Below are 26,680 nucleotides of genomic sequence, written 5' to 3'. Positions count from 1 at the left end.
AGCCACGTCTTGCCACCCTCCTTCACCTCTTGGGGGTGTGAATTCCTCCTCTGTGGTGAGAGCTGCTCTGCACTGCTGTAGGAGTAAAACCATGAGCTCGGCGTACCGCAGAGGAGTAGGTGTGCTGAGGATCTGAGCTGTCCACATCCAAGCCATCTGCTTCTCCGGCTTGATGGAGGTGGTTAATGCTCAAGTCACTCCATCCCTGAGAGAGTAGCCCCATCTTTTCAGGAGTCTGATGAACTTGATGGATGGCCAGCATTCCCATCCTACCAAGGGGGACTCGTCATTCCCCAGAGCAGTCACTGCTGGGGGCAGGAGACCCTCACCCGAGAAGGTCTCCTGAGGCCCCAGAGTCCACCATTTGGTACAGCTGGGTGTGAGGGAGGGGCATGTGTACTGCTGCTGTCTGTCCAGGATAGGTAAACAGTCACCAGGGGGGTCCAGAAACCAGAGAGAACCCTCCCAGAAACAGTTAAAAATTAATTTGGAGGAGCCTCCGTATCGTCCCTGTGTAATCCCGTACAACTTTCAGCTGTGAAAGGAAGGAAGGAGGAAAGCCTCTCTCTCCAGAGAAGATGGTATATGATGGTTATTCATCACAGGCTGAAAAGGCTGTCACTGCAGCAAAACAAGGCCTCACATTTGAGTGCTTCTGCCACTAATTCAGCCCACTGAGCAGCTCTGTGGTGCCGCAGCCCGGAGAGCTCATCATTCTCCTCCTGCAGAAGGACGCAGAGAAATCAGATTTTCTGGCCAAAACTGGCAGCAGATCAGGGGCTCGTGTTGCCCGTGTGTGCCCTGTGGCACCTCTGAGCCCTGTCTGATGCACATCCCATCCCACTGGCTGCTCCCAGAGCTGCCCCCGCACAGCTCCCGAGCGCTGCCGGAGCTGGGCAGACTCCCCTGGCCTGGGCGAGCTCCTCCACCCTCCCGTGGCAGAGGGACAGGCCTGGCTGGGGACAGAGGTGTTGCTGGCTCTCAGTGCTGTGTCTGCAGAGAACTGGCAGTGCCAGTCACCCCTTCATCCTCAGCCAGGCCGTGCTGAGGCTCGGCCTTCCGTGGAGAAACAAACAGGGGACCGAAGGCGGCGGTGGCAGAAATGCCAGCCCCGTCAGCTGCTGAGCAACAAACTGAAATATTTAATCACAGAGCCACTTACAGAGGGGCTGAACAGCAGGAGCCTCAGTGTCTTCCTTCCCTGTCTCCAGAGGCACCGACTGACATTTCACACTGACTGAACCGGCTCATTAAAAACCAGACATGGGCAAGACCTGCTCGTCATCTCTCCACCAAGGGTCTGTTCCCGCAGCAGGTACTTTGTCACTCTAAATTATGTTCCTCAAACACAGTAGCTGCCAGTAAATGCTTAGCTGATCCGTGCTGCTTCAAGTTGTTCCCCCAGGAGTGCTGCTGGATCTTCAGACAAGCATCACTGTGCTCATACTCAGCTTCTGTTAGCCAGCCCTGGTGTTCCAAACCTGTGTTAAGGAGAGAGGCACAGCACTGCTCTGGGACTTGCTCTGCAACCTGCTCTTGCCTGGTCTGCTGAGCTCCCTGTGCGTGTCCTTAACCCCATCCAAAAAATGGGGGCGTGCAAAAAAAAAAAGGCCTCGAGGCTGACTGACGAGAAGAGCGAGGTGTGCTCTGGTTCTCCTCTCTGGTTGTGAAGTTTTTACAGAACCGTAGGGTGGTTTGGGTCGGAAGGGACCTTTAGATGTCGCCTGGTTTAGGGCAGTGAGGCTACAATGAGAAACAGCCTGCAGGGAGCCCGCGTTCCTGCACCAGCTCACCCAGAGGAAGGGCGGATACCAAGCCCAGAGGCCCCAGCAGGTCTGACTCCCCTTCTGGCTGAGGCTCCTGCCGGACCCACCGAGCTGTTTGCTCAGCGGCAGCTGTGAGGGAGCCCAGATCTGCTCTTAGAGGAGGTGGGCAGAGAAAAGAGGGTGTGAAGGGAGAACTCCTGGGAGATGGGGAAGCCATGGGAGCAAGGGGGGCTGAGTGGCGGACTCAGGGGCTCCCGGTAGGCACAAGAAGCCTATTTCCCTCTGAGATCTCTGGGGTGCAAGCGCTGCAGCCGGACAAAGCTCTCCCTCGGGGGCACGTCCCCAGAGCTGCCGCTTTACAGGGCAGCGCTTTCCCAGCCGTGGGGCGGACGGGAGGAGCTGAGTGTCCCTCCTCAAACACCCAGTTCAAGAGTCGTGCTGCTCCTGCAGCCGTGAGCTGTCTTAGGCGAGGACGGGCCGCCCTCTGCAGGGAAACTCACAGAAATCGTGTTCTGGCTGCCCGGATTCCCCCGCACGGACAAGCCCTGGGGGACCCAGCCCGGTGCCACCCGCAGCTCCAAAGCCCTGCTGTCACCTCACCCCCTCCGCCAGGCGATGCGCAGGAAGGATGCGGGAGGGTCCGCCCGCCGTCGGGGGTTTGACATCGAGCGTTTCCCCCTGGAATAACGGGATCACACCTCTGCGGCCAAGCGCGGGCAGCGAGGAGCAGCCGTCGGTCCGGGTCTGCAGGGTGCTGAGGGCTCCCTGCCGCCGCGAAGGAAGCCAGGAGGTGCTTTTGTCTCGCTGAATCACGTCTGGCAGGTGGTTTTATTTTGTTGTTGTTGTTGTTGTTTGTTTTTTGGTGGTTTTTTGGTTTGTTTTGTTTTGTTTGTTTGTTTGTTTTGTCCAGAGAAGCATTTCGGCACATTATGGTCGAGGTGGTCGCTAGAGTCATTTAAGTCAAGTTTGTTGCCTCTGTGTGTGTGCGTGTGTGTGAGGTCCCGCGCTTGGCTGGATCGGTATTTCGGCAGCAGAAAAAGGACAGAAAAGGAGGTTTTACTGTGCACCGTGAGCTGAGTCCACACTGAGCAGGTCACCTGGACTGTGCCAGTGGGGCTTAAAAATATCAATTCTCCCGTCTTCAGCTTTGACAGCTGTCCCCCCCACCCCCCCTTTGGCATTCACTGCCCCCTCTGACAAAGGAGGCAGAAGGGGGAAATCGTGTTCCTCTCCCCCTCTGGGACTGAGCTGGCAGGTGTGCCTTGCCAAATTCGAATTTTGGCTTTTCAAACCCAAGAAGTTCCCGCTTTGCAGCCTTATTTTAAAAAATTTATGTGGGAAACTCCTCTGGATCACTTGGAGAGAAGCCTTTGATCTACCAGAGGAGCTCAAAATAAGGAGTTGAAACCTTTCTGAGCAGTTTTCTTGTAACTTTGCATCCCTCCTCGGTATCTGGGACAGGGGCAATGCACAACTCTCATTCACACAGTTTATCAGCAGTTGAAAAAGTACAGTGCCTTGTTGTTCAGGCCTTTGTAAGCCCTGCTGGAAAGCAGAATATCCAGAAAGCCACACAAATAGCAGTTGCTGCTCCTGGGAGCACGTTAAATGACAAAGGGACCCCAAAACCCTCCTCAGGACAACAGGGGGCTGATCGAGCCCGCAGGTCACACAGCCTGAGCTGAGGTCCTGCGAAGAAAAGGGAACAGCAAATCCTCCTGGAGGCCGTTTCAGGGAACACGAAGAGGATAAAGGCGGTCAGGAACAATCTGACATAGATCTAGGGAGGATAAATTGTCCCAACAGCTTTCTGTGACGGCTGCCTGTTGGTTTTCTTCCTTCAGCACTCTGCCCTTACGTCCCAGAGGGGAGGTGAGAGCTGTGGCTTCTGCAGCTCTGTCCTGCCAATCTTTAACCCTCACGTGCCTTTTGGCATTGGCTTCATTCAGCCTCAGCCCACCTGATCCTTGAACTGAGGGAAACAAAACTCAGCTGGGGGGAAAAAAAGATTAAAAAAAAAAAAAAACCAAAAAAAAAAAAAAAAAAAAAAAACAACACCAAAAAAACCACCAAACCTCAGTCTTGCCAGCTAAACAGGTCAGATTTTTTTAACAGACTCGAGTTCCCTTGCTCTCAAAAAAAAAAGAAAGAAAATCTCATCTGTGGAAGTTGTCAGGAATTGGAGACTTCCATTCACAGCAGTGCTGATGAAATCTTGATGGAGTTGGGTTCTCTGTAATTCAAGAGCTTCTGCATAAGTGCCAAAGCTCTCTGTGTGACAGCGGTTTTGCAGCTGGCTCGTAGCTCCCTGCCTGGGTACCTCATGACTGAGACTCTGTCGCTGTCCCTGGTGCAGATGCCTGTGCATTATGTAAAGGCATACAGGGCACAGTTAATGCAAAGGATTTATGGCTTTTATTCTCTGTTTGAGGCGGAAAAACTCACCATGTGGTTGTCTTTCCCTGCTCAGGTCTCTCCCGACCTGAAGGATCCTGCATTTTAGTGTCAGCCCTCTCCTGCTGGAGGAGTTAGGTTTTAAGATTCTCCCAAAAATGCAGGGCCAGTGAGGGTGCCTGTAGGACTTGCAATGCAAAGGAGTGCAACAGCTGTAAAGCTGCTTCAGCAGAGCCCCACAGGTTGCTTTGCCCTCGGCAGCACCGAGCAGGTGAATGGTAACTCAAAAATAAAAACCATTTCTCCTTCGTGCTCTGCCCAGGAGAGCTTTTCTCGCCTGTTTGGAGGGGAGCTGAGTTGTTTTGCCCTGGTCAGGATGCTGTCCTTTGCTAGGCACGGAGAAGTCAGGGCTGAGACGCTGACACTGTGCTGACAAGTGCAGAGAATTCACTTCGTAGCATTTCGAGGCAGTACGATTTGAGACCTAGTGGAACTTTTTCGGCAGCTTTCTCTGGTATTTTCGTGGGTCCCATCCACTTGGAGACAGCAGCAGAGCGCTCTCAGCAGGGAGGGTTTTCAGCCTGAAAAGACCAGCGTGGTTTCCCGGGAGCCCAGCCTGAGAGGGAGGTGTCAAAGGCAGAAACAAGAGTCACCGAGTGTGTGTGTGTGCTAATGGTACTCGTCCTTCAGCTGTCGAGGCTCTGATCAGTGCCTGTGAGCTCCATTCTCACATGAAAACAGGTGAGAAAGAGACCAGAAAGCGCCGTGTGCTGGTTTCGGGATCTTAAAACCAAGTGCAGCGTCACCAAACCCCTACCTATGGGGTTAGGCTCTCCCCTAAGGTGAGAGACACATCCCTTTCCAGCTCACCTGAGGTCGGTGGGGGCTTCATGGCTTCTAAACTCGCAGTGGATCGGCGGCTTTTGTGCTTTTTGTGCCCCGCTGAGGCCAAATAAAGGCGTGACAATTCCCACCCGGCATCTGCTGAGCGATCGGGAGAGGGCAGCCCTTCCCCTCTCTGTGCTTGCTCTTTTTTACCACCCTCAGCATAAAAAGCTCCTTCCTCCTGCCTGGTCTGAACAGCCCCCCCCCCGATCAGCCCATCTCAGGTTCTTCTCCCCGTTGTCCCCTGGCTGTCCAGAGGATCAGCAGAGAAGAAATTCCCACATTTTCCCCTCAGAATTCCCTCATTTTCCCGCCAATTCCCTCCAGGTCCCCTCTAAACCTACCATTTTCCAAACGATTTTCACCCGATTTTAGCCCGAATTTCACCCAATTTCCACCCGAATACCTTGTTTTCACCCAAATATCCCCCATTTCCCCCCAAATCTCCCCATTTTTCCCTCAGATTCCCTCATTTTCCCTTCAGAATTCCCTCATTTTCCCCCCAAATCCCCTCCAGGTTCCCTCTAAACACGCCATTTTGTGACCAATTTTCACCCAGATTCTCCATTTTCACCCAAATTTCCCCAAATTCCACCCAAATTTCCTCATTTTTCCTCAAATTCCCTCCTTTTTCCCCCTCAGAATTCCCTCCTTTTGCCCCTAAACTCCCTCAAAGGACCTCCAAACCCGCCATTTTCCGCCCAATTCCCGCCTAATTTTCACCCGAATTTCCCCAAATTCCATCCAAATTTCCTCGTTTTTCCCCACGAATTCCCACATTTTCCCCCTCATAATTCCCCGATTTCCCTCTTCACCCCTCTCCCTAAATCTGCCATTTTCCACCTGATTCCTGTCCGATTTTCACCCAAAACTGGGCTGGTGTCCACGCAGGCCAAAGCTCAGCGAGGAATTTAAAGCAGAAAGACGTTCCAAACACAGGAGAATAAAATTACTCGACAGAATTAGAATAAAAATAATGGAAACGGAGCAAAGGTGCTTCTCAACCTTGGTGCGTTGAAGAGGTGAAACAGGCAAGGTTTGTGGAGAGAAATATCATCTTTTGGTGGAATTTGGTCCAGCGAAAGATGCGATTTTTCTTCACAAGCCTCGCCTTGGGGTAACAATCACCTTTGCTGCCTAATTCCTGCTACAGTCTCATAGTGTGAATGGTAAGAGTCAGTCAGGTCATCTCTCCTTGTCAAGTCCAACCTTGCCGTGGTTAACAACGAACACCTCTTTTTAACAAAAATAAAGAGCAACAGGTGAAGAGGCCGGGGTTTGCCAAATCACAGAAACTTCTCTCCTGAGAGACAGCTTGCCTGCTAATCTGTACTGCAAAAACTTCAGAGATTGGGGTTAGATAAAAAATAATATCGCTGCTTAAAGGGTTATTTGTTCAGGACTGCATACATAGAGCCACATTATCAGTGTGTTTATGGGACTGACAGTCCAGCACCATGAATACAGAGATCTAGGCAATTAGAACAGAGATTTAATTTTTTTTTTTTGTTTAATTTACATCAAGAATCGGTTATATAAAAAAACCAAGAACACCTAGTCCAGCTCTGGTGACATTGTTTTAAATAAACAATAAAAAATAAATTTGAAAACCTGGAAATGTTACAGGGAGGAGACGCAGAACTATCTCAAGAATGAAAAGGAGAAGCGTTCTGTTTATCTGGCAGGAGTGGCTACAATCAGTACAGTTTATCAGAGAGGAAGGCCTCCTCAGCAAAGAGAGGAAAAACAAGCAGAAAACCATAAAAAAATCCAGGAAAACTCAGAAGGGAAACAGCAGGCCGTTTTAGGAGGGTGGAGGTGACTTGAGAAGCCACCTCGCTGTGATTTTAAAAACACCACGTTCCAGCAGCGGTCGAATGGCTGTTGGGACGGGCATTTTACTTCAGCACAAGCCACTGGCTCCCTCCAAAGAGGAATCCCAGCAGGATGCGGTGCCTGTGCACACAGGAAATACAGAATTATCATGAAATATTATCTGCTGCTTTAGAAGTCTGGGGAATGAACCCTCAGCCTGCCGTGAGTGAGCTTGCCGGCGCAGCCAGGGGAGGGAGCAGAGCTGGTTTTGCGGAGCTGAGGAGCTCCAGGGGCTCAGGGCCGATCCCCTTGGCAACAGCAGAGCAACAGCACATCGTGGGTGCCAAAAGAAACTCTTCCGTGCTGAGCGCCAAATATGGTGATAAAAGCCCTCCAGACTGCTCCTCCCGTCCTGCAGCGCAGGCAGTGGCACGACCCAGCCACAGCTGCAACAGGCACCCGGGGCCTTTGGAGCAGTGTGGGATGAAGAGCAGGACTGCTGTCCCTACAGACCGGGGTAAAGCACCCCTGCTGTCTTGAGGCGGGCCAAGTTTGCACCAGCAGGGTGTGAGCTGAAGCCAAGTGTCCCCGGGGCTGTCCCAGCCGTGGGGTGGCAGCAGGGCCAGGGCAGTGCCCGTCCCTGTGCTGGCCCTGCTGAGGCACCTCCAGTGCTGGGGCAGTTCTGGGCCCTCAGACAGGAGAGACACTGAGGGGCTGGAGCGTGTGCAGGGAAGGGAACAGAGCTGGGGAAGGGGCTGGAGCAGCAGGAGCGGCTGAGGGAGCTGGGGGGGCTCATCCTGGAGAGAAGGAGGCTCAGGGGGGACCTTCTGGCTCTGCAATCCCTGACAGGAGGGGGGAGCTGGGGGAAGGTGGGCTCTGCTCCCAGAGAACAAGGGGTAGGAGGAGAAGAAATGGCCTCGAGTCATGCCAGGAGAGGTTTAGGTTGGATATTGGGGAAATTCCTTTACCCAAGGGGTTGTCCATCCCTGGCACAGCTGTCCAGGGCAGTGGTGGAGTCCCCATCCCCGGAGGGATTTAAAAGCCCTGTGGATGTGGCACCTGGGGACGTGGGTGAGTGGTGGCCTTGGCAGTGCTGGGGAATGGTTGGACTCGACGTTCTGGGAGGGCTTTTCCCCCCCAGACAATTCAGTGACTCCAGGATTCTGCTGCCCCCCACCCTGTGCAAGGCTGGGGCTGTGTGCCTGCGTTAAGGCTCCAGGTGGAGCATCTCCACAAGACCTGTGCCTTGGAAAAGGCCTGGAGCCTGGGTTTGAGAATGATACCACTGAGCTTCTGGGAGAACACACGCACACACAGGGGTGTGAAGGCAGAGGGTGCTGACTGGAAAGGACAGAGTAAAAACCGCCGCTGGGAGTCCGAGGCCGTGCAGCAAATCCCATTCCCCGGGGCGCAGGTTTCTCTCTGTGAGCCGTGACTCATTTCGGCGCAGCTCCCAAGGCAGCCCTTCTTTCACAACAAAGCGCTGCATTTCAGCAGGGCCCGGACCCTTCTCTCGGTGTGTGGGGCAGGACCCTCGGGCCGGCCCCAGACGGAGCGGGTTTTTACGGCGCCGGCGATTTAATGCCGCTCGGGTACCGAGCCAGGCGCTCCCGAACGCCTCCAATCTGGGGCTATTTTCAGCCGGGCACGAAGCCATGACCTTGCAGGTTTATTTATTCTCGCAGCCTCCCTTTTGTCTGCAGGGGCAGCGCGGCGTTATGCGGGCGCGTTCCGGAGCCAGCGCTGATGGTGGGAAGGCAGCCGGACGAGCTCTCCGCGGCTCTCGGAGCCGCAATTAGGCAGGCAGGTTTTGATTAGGTGGGTTTATGTACCTGATGCCGTTGCTATGGCGACTCAGCCGCGCAGCTGTTGCTCGCCCCTGCGCCGAGCCGTTGGAACCGCGTCCGGTGCCAGCCGGAGGATTGGAATTCTTAGGATACGAATATCCTTTTTATCATGAAAACGCCGGTTTTGAACGGCCCGAGGGCAGGGCTGGGCGGCACACCGGGGAGGAATTTGTGGCTGTGAGGGGGGTGAGCCCTCTGCTGCCTGCGTCCCCTCGTGGATCCCAACCCTACACAGCCCCCGTTCCCTCTCGGACCCCTTATCCCCCCCGGACCCAGGCCCATCACGGACCTCGTCCTGCCATGGACCCTGTCCCTTCACGGACCCCGTCCCCTCACATTCCCATCCCCTCACTGCCCCATGCCCTCACATTCCCATCCCCTCACTGCCCCATGCCCTCACATTCCCATCCCTACACCCTCCACCCTCTCACAGTCCCTATCCCGTCACACTCCATCCCCTCAATCCCCCTCACACCTCCATCCCCTCATTCCCATCCTCACATTCCCTCTCCCAACATTCCCATTGCCTCATATTCCCATGCCCTCACATTCCCATCCCCTCGTTCTCATCCACTCACATTCCCATTCCCACATTCCCATCCCCTCACATTCCCATTCCTCATTCCCATCCCCTCATTCCCATCCTCTCACATTCCCATCCTCTCATTCCCATCCCCTCACATTCCCATCCCCTCATTCCCATCCCCTCATTCCCATCCCCACATTCCTATCCCCACATTCCCATTCCTCATTCCCATCCCCACATTCCCATCCCCTCACAATTCCCATCCCCACATTCCCATCCCCACATTCCCATCCCCACATTCCCATCCCCACATTCCCATTCCCTCATTCCCATCCCCACATTCCCATTCCCACATTCCCATCCCCACATTCCCATTCCTCATTCCCATTCCCACATTCCCATCCCCACATTCCCACCCCCACATTCCCATCCCCACATTCCCATTCCTCATTCCCATCCCCACATTCCCATTCCCATCCCCACATTCCCATTCCCACATTCCCATCCCCACATTCCCATTCCCACATTCCCATCCCCACATTCCCATCCCCACATTCCCATTCCCTCATTCCCATCCCCACATTCCCATTCCCACATTCCCATCCCCACATTCCCATCCCCTCATTCCCATCCCCTCATTCCCATCCCCACATTCCCATCCCCTCAAATTCCCATCCCCACATTCCCATCCCCTCTTTCCCATCCCCTCATTCCCACCCCCTCATTCCCATCCCCACATTCCCATCCCCTCATTCCCATCCCCACATTCCCACATTCCCATCCCCACATTCCCATCCCCTCATTCCCATTCCCACATTCCCATTCCCACATTCCCATCCCCACATTCCCATTCCCACATTCCCATCCCCACATTCCCATTCCCTCATTCCCATGACCACATTCCCATTCCCACATTCCCACCCCCTCATTCCCATTCCCTCATTCCCATCCCCTCATTCCCATCCCCACATTCCCATCCCCACACTCCCATCCCCACATTCCCATCCCCACATTCCCATCCCCTCATTCCCATCCCCACATTCCCATCCCCTCATTCCCATCCCCACATTCCCATCCCCACATTCCCATCCCCTCATTCCCATTCCCTCATTCCCATCCCCTCATTCCCATCCCCTCAAATTCCCATTCCCACATTCCCATCCCCACATTCGCATGCCCCCATTCCCACATTCCCATTCCCACATTCCCATTCCCACATTCCCGTCCCCACATTCCCGTCCCCACATTCCCATCCCCACATTCCCATCCCTTCATTCCCATTCCCACATTCCCATTCCCACATTCCCATCCCCTCATTCCCATCCCCTCATTCCCATTCCCACATTCCCATCCATTCCCACATTCCCATCCCCACATTCCCATTCCCACATTCCCATCCCCTCATTCCCATCCCCTCATTCCCATTCCCACATTCCCATCCCCACATTCCCATTCCTCATTCCCAGCCCCTCATTCCCATGCCCACATTCCCATCCCCACATTCCCATCCCCACATTCCCATCCCCACATTCCCATTCCCTCACATTCCCATCCCCTCATTCCCATTCCCACATTCCCATTCCCACATTCCCATCCCCTCATTCCCATCCCCTCATTCCCATTCCCACATTCCCATCCATTCCCACATTCCCATCCCCACATTCCCATTCCCACATTCCCATCCCCTCATTCCCATCCCCTCATTCCCATCCCCTCACATTCCCATCCCCTCATTCCCATCCCCTCATTCCCATCCCCACATTCCCATCCCCACATTCCCATTCCTCATTCCCATCCCCACATTCCCATCCCCACATTCCCATCCCCTCACATTCCCATTCCCACATTCCCGTCCCCACATTCCCATTCCCACATTCCCATCCCCACATTCCCATCCCCTCATTCCCACATTCCCATTCCTCATTCCCATCCCCACATTCCCATCCCCACATTCCCATCCCCTCATTCCCATCCCCTCATTCCCATTCCCTCATTCCCATCCCCTCATTCCCATCCCCTCATTCCCATTCCCACATTCCCAGCCCCTCATTCCCATTCCCACATTCCCATCCCCACATTCCCATCCCCACATTCCCATCCCCACATTCCCTTTCCTCATTCCCATCCCCTCACATTCCCATCCCCACATTCCCATTCCTCATCCCCATCCCCACATTCCCATTCCTCATTCCCATTCCTCATTCCCATCCCCACATTCCCATTCCCACATTCCCATCCCCACATTCCCATTCCCACATTCCCATTCCCACATTCCCAGCCCTCATTCCCATTCCCACATTCCCATCCCTCATTCCCATTCCCACATTCCCATCCCCACATTCCCATCCCCTCATTCCCATTCCCACATTCCCATCCCCACATTCCCATCCCCACATTCCCATCCCCACATTCCCATTCCCTCATTCCCATTCCCTCATTCCCATCCCCTCATTCCCATCCCCTCATTCCCATTCCCACATTCCCATCCCCTCATTCCCATTCCCACATTCCCATCCCCACATTCCCATCCCCACATTCCCATCCCCTCATTCCCATCCCCACATTCCCATCCCCACATTCCCATCCCCTCATTCCCATCCCCTCATTCCCATTCCCTCATTCCCATCCCCTCATTCCCATCCCCTCATTCCCATTCCCACATTCCCAGCCCCTCATTCCCATTCCCACATTCCCATCCCCACATTCCCATCCCCACATTCCCATCCCCACATTCCCTTTCCTCATTCCCATCCCCTCACATTCCCATCCCCACATTCCCATTCCTCATTCCCATCCCCACATTCCCATTCCTCATTCCCATTCCTCATTCCCATCCCCACATTCCCATTCCCACATTCCCATCCCCACATTCCCATTCCCACATTCCCATTCCCACATTCCCAGCCCCTCATTCCCATTCCCACATTCCCATCCCCTCATTCCCATTCCCACATTCCCATCCCCTCATTCCCATTCCCACATTCCCATCCCCACATTCCCATCCCCTCATTCCCATTCCCACATTCCCATCCCCACATTCCCATCCCCACATTCCCATCCCCACATTCCCATTCCCTCATTCCCATTCCCTCATTCCCATCCCCTCATTCCCATCCCCTCATTCCCATTCCCACATTCCCATCCCCTCATTCCCATTCCCACATTCCCATCCCCACATTCCCATCCCCACATTCCCATCCCCTCATTCCCATCCCCACATTCCCATCCCCACATTCCCATCCCCTCATTCCCATCCCCTCATTCCCATTCCCTCATTCCCATCCCCTCATTCCCATCCCCTCATTCCCATTCCCACATTCCCATCCCCTCATTCCCATTCCCACATTCCCATCCCCACATTCCCATCCCCACATTCCCATCCCTCATTCCCATCCCCACATTCCCATCCCCACATTCCCATCCCCACATTCCCATGCCCCATTCCATCCCTCATTCCCATTCCCACATTCCCATTCCCTCATTCCCATTCCCTCATTCCCATCCCCACATTCCCATTCCCACATTCCCATTCCCTCATTCCCATCCCCACATTCCCATCCCCACATTCCCATCCCCTCATTCCCATCCCCACATTCCCATCCCCACATTCCCATCCCTTCATATTCCCATCCCCACATTCCCATCCCCTCATTCCCATTCCCACATTCCCATTCCCTCATTCCCATCCCCACATTCCCATCCCCTCATTCCCATCCCCACATTCCCATCCCCACATTCCCATCCCTTCATATTCCCATCCCCACATTCCATCCCTCATTCCCATCCCCACATTCCCATCCCCACATTCCCATCCCCACATTCCCATCCCTTCATATTCCCATCCCCACATTCCCATCCCCTCATTCCCATCCCCACATTCCCATCCCCACATTCCCATCCCCACATTCCCATTCCCACATTCCCATCCCCACATTCCCATTCCCACATTCCCATCCCCACATTCCCATCCCCACATTCCCATTCCCTCATTCCCATTCCCTCATTCCCATTCCACATTCCCATTCCTCATTCCCATCCCTCATTCCCATTCCCACATTCCCATCCCCACATTCCCATTCCCACATTCCCATCCCCACATTCCCATCCCCACATTCCCATTCCCTCATTCCCATTCCCACATTCCCATTCCCTCATTCCCATCCCCTCATTCCCATTCCCACATTCCCATCCCCACATTCCCATTCCCACATTCCCATCCCCACATTCCCATCCCCACATTCCCATCCCCTCATTCCCATTCCCACATTCCCATCCCCACATTCCCATCCCCACATTCCCATCCCCACATTCCCATTCCCTCATTCCCATTCCCTCATTCCCATTCCCACATTCCCATTCCCTCATTCCCATCCCCTCATTCCCATTCCCACATTCCCATCCCCACATTCCCATTCCCACATTCCCATCCCCACATTCCCATCCCCACATTCCCATCCCCTCATTCCCATTCCCACATTCCCATCCCCACATTCCCATTCCCACATTCCCATCCCCACATTCCCATCCCCACATTCCCATTCCCTCATTCCCATTCCCTCATTCCCATTCCCACATTCCCATGCCTCCATTCCCTCATTCCCATTCCTCATTCCCAGCCCCTCCCCCTGCCGAAGCCCCGCCCATCACCCCCTCTCGCCCCGCCCCCCCGCGCTGATTGGCTGTATCCCTTACCTTATTAACATACGTCAGGCCACGCCCCCCGCATGGCCCCGTTTCCCCTCCGTGGGGGCGGGAAAGAGCGCTCATTGGTCGAGCGGTACCTCCGCCGGCGAGCCTCCTTCCTTCCGATTGGGTGCGCCCGTTGTCAGTCAGAAGCCAGCCCCGCCCCCCGGGGTGTCCCTCCGCGGCGCCTCCGTGTTGGCTCCATTCAGTGGCGGGTCCCGCGGCGGGCGCAGCTCCGGCTGTTCTCGATAGGAACAGGTCGCCGGCCGGCATCGCTCAGCGGGCAGCAGCCGCAAGGAGGACGAGGTAGACCCCGTTCTGGTAACACTTTCACGGCTGCGGCGGCGCACCGCAGGCCTCTGTGTCCTTACAAACCCGTGTCTGGAGGGCGTCCCGAGGCGCCGGAGGCCGCCCGGGCGCGGGGAGGGGATGGAGCCGCCCGGGATGCTCCGTGTGCCCCCCCCGGGGCCCGCGGGGGTCGTGCCGAGGCCAGCAGCACTGTGGGGGCGAGGCGCCGAGGCTCGGCCTGCGGCGGGGGCAGCCCTGGGCCCGGCGGCAGGTGCGGGGCCCCGGCCCCGGCCGTGTTTACCCCTGTGGGAGCGGTGACAACCCCAGCCGAGCCGCCGGGGGCTGCCCCGGGCCGGGGGGGCACGGCGTGTCCCGCGGCCCTGCACGGCGAAAGTTGGGCAGGGGCAGGGCAGCTGGTGCGGCCTGGGAGGAGGAAACGCCGCCTGGTATTTTCAGAGCCGGCGTTTGGGTTTGGCCTCTCCCCCCGCCCGAGGCTGCTCCTTCCCCAGGGGCGGCCGTGGCTGCGCACGCCGCCCGCCCCGGCACCTCGTGGCCTCGCTGCGCCGAAACCTTACCAAAAACCCCGCTCACCAAGTGCTGCGTGAGGCACCTGGGCCGCGGTGCCGTGGCGGGGATCCCTCGGCTGACAGGAAAAAGAACCCCAAACAACGCAAAACTGTACAGCGCGTCGGTGAGAAAGGGGTGGCGAGAAAGGACCCTCTCGCCATCCAAACCGGCCCAAACCCCACCAAATATCGATTACTCAGCGCCCTGGCGTCCCTGATCCCACCAGAGTGCCGGCCAGCAGGAGGGAGGTTTCCTGTGAGCACGCGTTTCCATGGGGGCAGCACACGGAGCTCTGCAGGTGCCCCGTGTGCGCGCCGCTAGGCGCGGTAAGACCCTGCAAAAATTTAGCCCGGGCTCGCTATTTCAGGAGAATTTTGCGCGTCGCAGCCGCAGGACGAAAGTTCCGATGGGCCCGCGCGGTGTGTGGCTTGTGAGTCAGCAGGGTGAGTGCAGGCAGGCAAGATTTGGGAGCTTTTTTCCTTCTGCAAACTAAGAAAGAAGCTGTCAAAGTGCGTGGTAGCGCGCAGAGCTTGAGTGAGTACTGATTGAATTTTCATCTTTACTAGCGGTGCCAGCACCTCCATTTCAGCAGAAGGAGCAGTTTTGCTGTGGCTGGATAGTTTTTCAGGTTTCTCCGTAATTTAAGCGGGGTTTTTTTTCTTTTTTTAAGTCCCAGCTGGTATTTCTAGGTCCCAAACTGACATTTCTAGGTGGTTGGCAGGCTTGTAGTTCGCCTGATTGTCACTGAATTAGCAGGCAGCTCAGTTTCTTTGTGCTTTCTGCTTAGTTGTCCTTCTGGGAAGAACTCCCTTTTGTAAGTGCAGCTGTTGTTGAGAACACCCTTGTCCATCTCTCTCAACTTGTATCCAAAAAAAAAATAAAAATCCGTGTTTCTGAGCTGAACAGCTCTAGCACAGGGATGTACCAGTTCCCCAGAATAAAGCACCGGTAGCTTTCTGTTTGTTCCTGCAGTATTTCCGAGGGTTTTTCGGGATGAGGCCTTTGTCCTGCACATGTTGGTGTCCTCACCTTTACTACCAGCAGCCCTCCCAGTTACACAAGTGGAGCAGAGTCAAGGATGTGAATACATCTTCTTGTCAGACTGGGCCAAAAATGCTGCTGCTGCTGCAGTTTCCACGGTGAAAGGCAACGGACTTTCTGATTCTTAAGAATCAGGATGTTTAGGTCAGGTCCATTAATGTATAAAAATACAGCTCTTTGACGTGGTTTGGTTCTGCTGTGAGCCCAGGCTTCAGTAACAGATAATTCAGCCCCTACTTTCTGCTTGTGCTAAGAGGTTTCCTGACACTGTCAGGTAGAGTAATTCACATAAACTCTTTTTAGGAAGGTGCTCTGAAATTGTTTTCCTTTGAATTCACCTAAGTGTGCTTTGTTTGCTGAATGGTTTCAAGCCTCAAGTTGTGAACTTAAGTGCTCCACATCTGACTCTTTCTCCTGGTTGAACTGGTTGGTTGCCTTTAGAACGAAAGGGAAGAGAAGTAATTTGAGTTTGTTAAAGATCTGCTTCCAAAATAACCCACTTACCGCTGCTGAGCAGTTTATTAGCCTCTCCTCCCCCTTTATGACTGCTCCTTTTAATCTGCAGATCTCAAGGTGCCTTAGGAGCGTCCTTTAAAAGTGATTGCACGGGACTTTGCTGGAGAGAGCCTGAAAACTTCGCTCAGCAGCAGCATCTGGTCAGCTCAGGGAGCCAGAGGTGCTTGAGCTGCTGCACAGGACCGTCCTTGTCCCTCTGCTCCTTCCTCCTGGGATGCCCCTGTTACAAAACAGAGGTGTCCCCTTGACCTGCTGACGGGTGCAGGAAAAGCTGCTTCAAGTGAAAGTCCCGTGGGGGACACACGTTTATAGTCGTTTATAATGCAATAATTTTAGAGTGCTTTATCATTGCCGAGGTGATGAAGCCAGCCGGTGTGTGCCTGGTTTGTGTCATGCTCGGGTAGGCAAGGCTTGTCTGCTTGCTGTTGGCTTAAAAAAAACCCCGAAACCCATGGAGGCCTGAAGGGTTGGAAGCTCTGTGGGGCCTCTGTGGCCTTGTGTTAATAACTTCCAAAAAAAAAAAAAAAAAAAAGCTCCTGGTGGCCCACGGGCCTTGTTAATTCCTGTACATGAAAGAAGGGCTGGCGCTCTTTACTGACGCGGGATTTCAGGAACGCTTGAGGTGCATTTTGTGTTGGCCTCGAACACAAATTCAAACCGAAGGAGGGCTGCACAGTCGTCCAGCACGGGCTGCTGTCCTCTGGGAGGGACCCTGAGCAGTCAGGTAGGATCCACAGGTCAGGCAGCCCGTGCAGTAATTGAAGCAGGCCTTGCTTTAATTGACACTGGGCTTCCCGGCTCTCTGAGCCACGTAATTGGACCCCTGAAGAACAGGGTGAACCTTCCCCTCAGAAGCAGCTTTTGCAGTTTAACGAATCCATAATTGCTCCCAGATAAGGGCACTTGTGCGTATTGGTAATTAGTTTGACCTGGAGCAGATGCCTCCCGATAAGGCACAGCAGAGGGCTGTGATCCGATACGCAGGGGAGTTTGGTTCCCTCGGGCTGTGACGCAGCGCGTGCACAGAAGTCAGTCAGAAATAACCAGTTGTGGTGGATCCAGGGTAGAGGTGCGCCACGGTCTTGCCAAGCGCTGAGGGGAGAGGAGAGGTCCTTGTTCTGGTTGTGCTGACACATCTTCTGTGCAGGAATTTCACTCCCCTTTCAGTTCCGCTGCTTTCTCCCCCCGTTCCTCCTCACGGGGCCATTGCACAACCTCAGTCCCCTGGGCGCGTTTTCACATCGCTGCAAGCCCCCTGTGTCCCTCAACTGATGTCCTTCCCCCACGGAGATGCTGCCAGGGCTGGAGCCCCTCTGCTCTGAGCCAGGCTGGGAGAGCTGGGGGGGTTCACCTGGAGAAGAGAAGGCTCCAGGGAGACCTGAGAGCCCCTTGCAGGGCCTAAAGGGGCTCCAGGAGAGCTGGAGAGGGACTGGGGACAAAGGATGGAGGGACAGGACACAGGGAATGGCTTCCCAGTGGTTTATATGGGATATTGGGAAGGAATTGCTGTCTGTGAGGGTGGGCAGGCCCTGGCACAGGTTGCCCAGAGAAGCTGTGGCTGCCTCTGGATCCCTGGGAGTGTCACGGAGGGCCATGGTCATGCAGGCAAAGCTCCTGGCACTCCTACACAGGAGCATGGACAGAGGATGGGGAGGGATTGCTTGCGTCTGGTTTCAGGGTCTGGCTTGTTAAGGTGAGTTTTGGAGGCAGGTTCTTGAAAAAAAAAACAAACCAGTTTTAAGAGTCTTTGGCAAAAGGAGTTGGAGGAGATGTGCAAGGTGGGAGATGAAACAGAAATATGGGGTGATCAGAAGAGCCGGGAAAGGAGAGTGACCAGTCAGGTTTAATACTCCATAGAAATCAGCTGGGATCGTGTCTCTTGGATCTAAACAGAGGGACTAAGTGGAAAATGAAACTTGATTCTCCCACTTGCTCTATGAATCCGAGATACCTCCACCAGGAGAATCATTTTAGGTGCTGGTGTGACACCTCGGAAAGGATCAAGTCTCCTCCCTCAGACAGCAGAGAAGAAAGTCAGCTTTGTATCACAGCCCTGAAGTCTTTTCCTCTCTGTCTTGCTGATTAGAGAGTTAATTGGTCAAGGTAGGAGAAATCTGGGCCGCAATCTTGTTTGGTTCTTAAACGCTCATTAATTGCAGTGAAGTAATTTAGATTTAATTGGGGTGAGATAAGGTGTGGTGTTTGTCCTGCTTTTTAATTCCTTGTTTAAGGTGTTTGCTCGCTGACTGAAGCCACGCTGGCACCAGGCTGAGGGGGCTGTGGGTTGGGGGTTTGCTGTGGCTCTGGAGCCACAGACCATTTTTAGCCACGTGTGCACGAGGAGACGGACCCACGACCGTGTAACGATGGCAAATGAGCAACCAGAACTAAAACCAGCCGAAACTGAGTTTGTTGTTCCTGAAGGCTGGTTGTTTTGCAGCACAAAAATTAATTTCCCTTATCTGATCCCGGTTTTCAGCTGGCCCTGAGTCCTGCCAGACCAGCTGTGCTTAGTCCACTGTTTGGCTGGTTTGGGGAGGAGGGACCACATGAAAGGCAGCAGTTGTTTTTTAGTGCTGGCAAGGCACAGTAAATTTATGGTCCTTACCACAAAACAACTGAACGCAGGGGTTTTGAGCACAGCCTAAACAAACAGACACAGGGTGATGGAAAGGGCTGCTGCTGAATGTCGGAGCTGCTTCTTTCTAACGGGTGGAGGAGGAACTCGAGGGTACCTGATGACGAAAATATTAAACGTTTGCATATTTTTTTTAATACTTGGAAAGATTTCTGAGAAAATCCTCAGACTGTAACTTGTAAGACCAGTCTGCCCTCTTAAAAGCTGATTATGTGTAAATTTGATTATAGAAAGGTCTTCTAAAGTATTCAGGCTGTATTTAAGATAATGAAGTTTTGTTCCTTAATCCAATTTTGTCTCCCATCTGGAAGAAATTAAAAATCCAAACCATGCATCATTTCGTTCCTTAAAAGTGTCTCGTAACCTGCTTTGCTGTCCTTGCCTGTGTCTTGGATGGGGCACCAGCTGCCCTGGTCCTGGTTCTTTGCTGTGCTTTCTGGCCTCCTAGTGTGTCTTTGTGCAGGCCATGGCCCTGTGGTTGCTGTTGTCTCTCTGTCCTGGTGAAATAATCTTTGAGAGACGAGTTCCAGTTCACTCTACCCGGTGGCAGTGAGTTATAAAAGTGTGTAATAACTGATAATTTCCATCCCAAAGAGTTTGCGGCGAGTGGGTGAATCAAGTGGGTTCAAGAGCCGCTATAGCCTGGCAAGACTAGAACTAAGCTTTTGAGTGGTTCTGACAAATTTTTTATTTATTTTATTAGGGAGACATACCCTTTGTTGAAAAAGACATATATTCTAGGCATAGTTTCTGTCCTTCCTGTTGCCCAGGCCGCGAGATTTTGATGTCAGGGACATCAGCCGAGGCTGAACGTTCAGGCTGCCCTCTCCCAAGCTGCTGTGTCCTCCCTGGCATTTGCGGCGGTGCCAGTTCCACGGGTCACCACGGGCGGCTGGTATTTGCTGCGGGGCAGTCCTGCCCCGGCTTCGTGGTGTAAGGCAACACCCGGCGAGCGCTGCCCGGCTGGCTGCTGCCCCCAGCACCGTGCTAGCTCCTGTCAGTATCCCTGTGTGCGCTCTCACCGCTCCAAAACCTTCCCTCTTTCCGCGCGGGGCCGTTGCCGAGGGGTCTCGTTTAGCGCCTGCCGGTTTCCTCCCCATCGGACGGGCCTGCGAGCGCCGGTTCCGCCGCCTCCGTGTGACCTGTGCTGTGTTTCCCTGCCCCCAGGTGCAGCACCCCAGGAGCAGAGGATGTTCTCCCGACTGAGGGCAGCCGCCGCCCCGTGCGCCGTGGCGCGCCGCCGCATCCACACGAAGGAGAAGGGCAAGCCGCTGATGCTGAACCCGCGGACAAACAAGGTCTGTTCCGGTGGCCTGCCGTTCTCAGTGTCCCGTCTTTCGCCTGCTCGTAGCCCAATAAACCTTGTCCCAGGGTCAGGGCTCTGGGGGCACAGCCAGAGCAGGGAAAGGTGCAGAGGGTGGAGGAGCTGGTGATCGTTTCGAGTTTGCTGCACCTGCAGTGCAAGGACTCCCAGTGGCCCTTCTGCTTCTGCTTCCCCTGGTGTGCCGTGTCTGGCACAGCCAGCACTCTCCTTCCCTCTGCCACCTGAAGGGTTGCTGGTGCTTGCTGGCTGCTGGCTTGTGCCTTTGGCCTGGTTGAATTGAAGTCAGGCTTTGGCGGACAGGCAGTCTTTACTTCGTGGTTTGCAGAAGTTGGTGCTGAGCTCGGTCTTGCTGGTGGTAGAAAGTGTTAGCCTCTCTGCCCTAGTCCTGGCCTTTTTCCTGGGAGACTAGGGGCTAGGACGGAGCCATATCACTAAGGAACATCCCTGTGCAGGGCCTGACTGAGCATCTAAAAATAAACCTTCAATGGGGCTAACTGGGAGGTGGAGATATCATGTTAATTCCATGCATTGGGATGAACTTCTAAGAAAGCAGCTTTTTTTTTTTTTTTTTTTAACCCTTCACAAAAATTCTCCTATTCCCACAAGCCCATCCCCAATCTCCTTTTTTTTTTTTTTCCCTGTGGTAGTAGCAGTGGCCTTCAGGAATCTTGAAACCGTTAATGTGCTAATTAAAAGCGATAAGAAATCAGGTGAGGGGGTTTCAGTAGCTGATCCCAGGTGTCTAAAGGGGTCAGGAGAGGTGACAAATCTACCTGCCTCTGAGAGGGCATTTCCTGAGCAATGGAGCTGTAGAAGCTCTGGGCTCCTTCCTCTGCACAGCAGAACTTTCCCCCCCTTCTCCCTTTCCCCCCTTTTCTCTTTTACACCCTTCCCTTTTCTCCCCTGGGTAGTGAAGTGCAGCCTCAATCCTGCCTGGAGGATCCAGGCTGCCTAAAGAGAGAGAGAGAGAGAACTCTGCAAGTTAGAGGCTGGCTGACGGGAAAAGTGAAATTGGGATTGCTGTGTCAGGGAAGGAGAAAAGAGTAGGTTGTTGTGATTTGTCACGATCAGATTATCTCGAGTCTTTCTGAGCTACAAACACTTTGACATGCCAGTGGAAATTACTTCAACCCCTGAAAGCTTTTCCAAACGATGACGATTATGCAACAGTATTCAGAAACAAAAACAATAGCTCATTTCTTACTGTTTATTTAGTGGCAATATCCTTCCATGTTTTTATTTTTTATAACCCTGGAATTCTCTGGTGGACTGAGCACAATGCAATATATTTTATGTAATTTTTTTTTTTTTTTCTTTTGGTGGGGGAGGAGGGAAGAGCAGAGAGCTTCTTGCTAATAACAATTGATTTTTGAAATTTTTTTGTTGTCTCCAAGGATTTATACTCGTGAGGGGAAAATCCATTCTGCATTAGTTTGGCTCTGTTGTACCAGCCTGTCTTTACTGCTGATGCCTGCTGGAATGCATCTGTAAGCTCCATTAAGTGATGCTGCTTGATGCTGGGTGCAGTATCTGCACAGAAATGCATTTTGGATGTTCAGCAGAGAAATAAATGATTTATTAAACCCAGCAGGTACTTCACCCCCTGTGCTGTTCTTGCCCACAGGTGCCTAACGGGCACATATATATATATATAAATAAAATCTGTATACAGGCACAGACATCTCTTGCTGGCAGGTTGTTGAGATCATCGTTCATGACTCGTGTTTTGTCCGCCCGTGTTTCGTTTTTACAGTGCTCTGTCAGCTCCCCAGCACGTTTGGTCTCCCCTGATTCCCGTGTGAGCCCCGGAGCAGGGGCTGCGAGGTGGCAGCAGCGCTGGCAGGAGCCAGCCCTTCCCCTCCCGCAGACTAATCTTGCTCCTTGCCACTGGAGCGAGTTTTTCTCCCCTCATTCTTCTTTTTTATTACTTTTCTTGCCCGTCCTTACCTGCCTTTTGCAGGTGGGCGCTCCTCGGCCGGCCGGGCTGGGGGTTTGTGCTGGAAGGCCGGTTCTCACGTGTCTGCTGTCGGGGTGGCTCAGAAGAGGTCTCGAGCCTCTCACCAGTTGCAAAATCTACTGTAACTTCTGCTGGCATCCCTGCCTGCTTACAGTCTCCCGTGATGCTTTGATTTCTGCTCTCTGGCAGGGGTTCAGGTTGCAGTTAATTGGCTTCAGGACCTTCTGTTCTGCTGGAGATCCCCGCAGTGCCAAGGCAGCGTTTTAAGCCTGTTGAGCGTTCAGAACGCCGTCAGGGCAACCTCGTTTGTTTAGTGCTGGCAATTAAATTTTTATTGCATTGTGGGGATGCTTCGGATGGGCCAGGATTTCTTCTTCCAGCGCAGAACAGATGATCTGCGAGTCCACGACCCCTGACTTTGGTGATGTCCGTTCCTTCTTTTATTGAACTCGTTAATCACTGTTCTCCTGTGCTGACTCTCAAATTTTTAGCTTCGGCAGGTGTCTTTAGGGCATCAAAAACACACATCCACACGTGTTTGTGTGTGTGCATGTGCCCGGGCACACGTGCATGGAAATGCACGAGGCATTTTAAAGGAGGGGGCTCGCAGGTGGTAAATGAATCCCAGGCTGATCCCAAGGAACTTTCCTAGCGTCTGCCTTCCATGTGGGTGGTCGTCTTCTCACGTGTTGTATTTTGCCCAGCCGTTGAATTGCTAGCAGTTAAATTAATCGCATTAAATTAATCACGGTTTTGTCTGTATTCACTCCCAAGTTTTTCAGCCCGATTTGTTTTCATCCGTGCCTTACCAAATACCTCCAGAAACTGTGATGGATTTTAGCTCTGTATAAAGAATCCATTTCCTTAACAAACTCGTACGTGACCTCACTGGCTTCTGGGAAGCACTCTGTGTGTTTCCAGTTTGAAATAAAAGACAAAACAGCATAAAAAAACCCCTCAACACGAAGTCAAAGCTATCTGGGCGAAACAAATGGGACAGGACAAGGGAACGTGAAGAAAAGACTGTGTGAACTCGAAGATGTTCTAAAAAGCAGATGTTCTCTCCCCCTTCTGCTGCCCTTTCTCACCGTGCTGGTTCCTGACACGTTTGATTTACTGTAATGCCTTTTTAGATTCGGGCTGTTGGGTCAGCTGGGTCGAGCAGGCAGGGTGTGGAATGCACAGTGCCCGTGTGCCTTCCTGGGGAAATGGGGATAAACAGGACGTGGAGATGTCAGTGCACGGGGTGGTGGCCTCGTGGCTGAGGAATGCAGTGCCTGAAATGTCCCTAGCAAGAAGTGAGGTCCTGGAAGGCAGGAAACTGAGAGAAACACACACACACAGAGCCCCAAAAGTCCCACCACCAGTGCTGTGTCCTGCCCAGCTGGCTGGGAGATGGGGAGCAGCCACAGTGATTTGCATCTGGTTCCACACGTACAGAGGGGGTGCAAGAGCTGAGGGCATCTTTGCCTGCAGAGAGATGGAGGTGTCCAAAGGGTGAATAACACGGTGAAGGTCCAGGTTGTTTCACAGTTCAGCAGGGAGTAAAACTGCTGTGCTGTGTCAGCCACACCCTGCAGCTGTTCCTGGGAGAATAAAGATATGAAATAGGGTTTAAGAAGTGAAGGAGGAAGGAAATCAGAGGAGATCCCCCTGTTCTGACCCTGCCCTCATAAACGCAGAGAAACTTTGAATCTGTGGTCGAGATAACAAAGACACCTTTGATTCTTATGAACGATCTTTATTAGTTATCAGTGGAGGCATCTTGAGCAATAGTGAACTTTGCGATTTAGGAAAAGGGAGCAAAGTCAAGAGAAGCAGCCCACAGTCCGAAGTAAAATATACTTTATTTTCAAAATGTCTAGGATGCTGCTTCACGGGCCGTGATACCCTGCTGAGTGTGTTCTGAGAACCATCAGGAGTCACATGGAAACCATTTGTTAATTCTTCCCTGTGAATGAGGCCAATTTATTTTCCGAACAGTAGCGTTTTTAGGCATTTTCTTTGTTCAAACCTGTATCAGGTTTAAATGAATGGGATCAGGCCCCTAATGGGACTTTTGTTACATGAGAGTTAAAAGTATCCCCCCCTGTTTTATGTGCCCGCAAGATTTTGCAGGTGGGGAAAAGAATTACCACCCCTGGTAGCTTCTCTGCTCAGGAACCTCTCAGAATAACTTAGGGGTGCTATTAAAAAAAAATATCACGCTTAAAGGTTTCAAACCTCCTGTTTACCTTGACGCGAAGCGGGCAGCTGGAATTTGTACGTGCTGGTATTTATAGCAGCGCTGGCTTTGTGTGATAGAGCCCAGTTGCTGTGAGGTCCCAGTGCCAGAGAGTTCTTGCTGGTGCGAGCGTGAGCTCCTCTTAACCGAAACACTGTCAACACTTGGCTTTTTCCCCTCCCCATCCTCCCCTCCACCCCAGCAGAACATTGTTTTTGTTGCAGTAAAGTTTGCCCGTGTGCAGGAATTAATTCATCTGTGGTGCTGGGTTTCCTCCTGGATGCCCTCCTTGCTTTGTCTGTGCCGCCTTAGAAGGGACACCTGTTTGTTCTGAGCTCTAAAGAGGATTAAGGAGAAACTAATCTTAAGTGAAAGTCGGCACACAGCGCTCAGCGAGAGGGCACCCGGCGCTGTGGGGTCAGGGGGAAACCGAAAAGGGATCCTGTGACTTGAATCCGAACCACTTACAGCATTCAGGCATGTAATCCCAGGGAAAGCCGGAGGAAATTTGGCCCTTAAGTGAGTCCTGGGGGTTTTAAAGGCCTTTGAGAACGCGAGTCCCACCGCTGCCTCCTGATTTGCTGGGCCTGGTTCAAATCCAGAACAGGAGGGAGCTGATGGTCACGGCTAAAGGTGATGAGTGGAATGGAATGGAACACCCCAAGTGCTGTTGCCCTGGACTGATGTTCTGTCCCAACTTGGGACAAGGATTGAATTTTTCCTGTGGTGCCACTCTGATTCCCGGGTTAGGTCCGGGCAGAAATTAAAGCGTCCCTTAATGTGGTGAGACGTGATTGTCACGTAAATAAACGGCTGGAAGTACTTACTACCACCTAAAAAATTCACTGTGCTTGCTGTTGTTGTAAGCATTTCTTGTAACAGATGCAGAAGTAAAACTAAAAAGGATCCTTTGCAATATATATTTTAAAAAAAAAAGGCATTCGGTTTGTGTTTGTTTTTGTGTTTTTTTTTCTCATGCCAGTGCTGTTTACGTGGTTGTGTTCTCAGCGGAAACGCTGGGTTATTCAAGTCAGTTTTCTGAAATAAATATCATTGAAGTGGCCAAAAGTGACTGGCACACCCAGCCAAAAAAAACCCACAACCAATAAACCACCGGAAAGATGAAAAAGTTCAGGAGTGAACCATCACCTGAAATTTATTTATATTTAGTATTGGAAGAAAAGCAGTGGTTTGCAAATGACTTGTAACTACTGGTAGAGGAAGGATACTGACCCAGTAGAAAAAAGGATAAGTTGAATTCAGTATTGGGTGTCAAATCTGTTACCTGGAAGGTCGGCAGAAATACAGATAAATGCAGCAACCCCCCAAATTTATTTTAGGGTTAAACACTTAGGAGTTTTCTGCAAGAAAGTATTTGTAAGTGCTTTTTGCAAAACACGGGAGTTTTGGGAGGTTTGTTCTTTTTTTCTTGTTTCTTGCTTTCTAATTCTTCAGGAATTTTGTTGCTTTAGGGCACAGTGTAGAATTATTACAGAGGAGCAGGTGGACTGCTTAAATCAGTGTAGTCCAAACAACTGATATTTAATGTGATTTAAATGAGCAGAGAGGATAATTATATAAAAGTAGTAATTATTTTAACGATGGGATTTTTATTTTTGCCCCTAAAGAGTGTTGTATTGGTTAGAAAGCACTCAAGCGTGATTAATTACACTAAGAGTATATTCTAAATTACAGACTTTTCATTAATGGCCACGCTTTCTGCAGATGCCTGTGAAAGTCTGTTCTCAAATAAGCTGAGGTGAAAATATTTATATTCTAACCTGAATTTATGTGTCCTGTCATCAAGTGGGAAAATACTAATTTTTTTTTCCTGTGCCTTCAGGAGTTGGGCCTCGGAAGATCCTTGTGGATCCCTTCCAACTCGGCTTATTCTGAGTCTGTGACTTTACTGATCGCTTGGAATGTGATTACAAGGCGCAAAGCAAACCTTAAAAAGCCTTTTTTTTTGGGGGGGGGATGTTTTGGGGTGGGGTTTTTTTGTCGGCAGTAAGAGCCTCCACCAGCCAGGTACCTCCCTGCAGCCTCCTGCATACAACCAAGCAAAAAAGCAGGCTGTATTGAATGTTGTCATTAAATAATTCCAGTTAAGTATTTAAATAGCCATAAATTAAAACTCTTCGCCCACCCTGAAACGGAGAACAGGAAACTTTTTGCGGTTTTAACGCTTCCGAAGCTTAATTTGCTGCGA

The 26,680-nt window shown here is 52.3% G+C and overlaps 1 protein-coding gene across 4 annotated transcripts in view; it reads left to right on the top strand.

Moving 5' to 3' along the window:
* Positions 1 to 2,571: 2,571 nt before the first annotated feature.
* Positions 2,572 to 26,680, top strand: part of ME2 (malic enzyme 2) — a 40,968-nt gene continuing 16,859 nt past the window's right edge. The window contains exons 1-2 of one of the 4 annotated variants that reach the window (XM_050329354.1): positions 2,572 to 2,588; positions 20,134 to 20,264. In XM_050329354.1, the coding sequence (XP_050185311.1) occupies positions 20,157 to 20,264 (108 nt within the window). In that variant the 5' untranslated portion in view covers positions 2,572 to 2,588; positions 20,134 to 20,156. Of the gene's footprint in view, positions 2,589 to 14,136; positions 14,223 to 15,037; positions 15,098 to 15,287; positions 15,306 to 20,133; positions 20,265 to 26,680 lie in introns of those variants that run through there. The other 3 variants (XM_050329353.1, XM_050329352.1, XM_050329355.1) reach the window with 3 other exon arrangements.

The sequence above is a fragment of the Myiozetetes cayanensis genome, unplaced genomic scaffold, assembly GCF_022539395.1.
Source record: "Myiozetetes cayanensis isolate MyiCay16 unplaced genomic scaffold, myiCay2020 scf4, whole genome shotgun sequence".
NCBI lineage: Eukaryota > Metazoa > Chordata > Aves > Passeriformes > Tyrannidae > Myiozetetes > Myiozetetes cayanensis.
The sequence above is the reverse complement of the archived record's forward strand: the minus strand, read 5'-3'. Positions and strand labels throughout refer to the sequence as shown.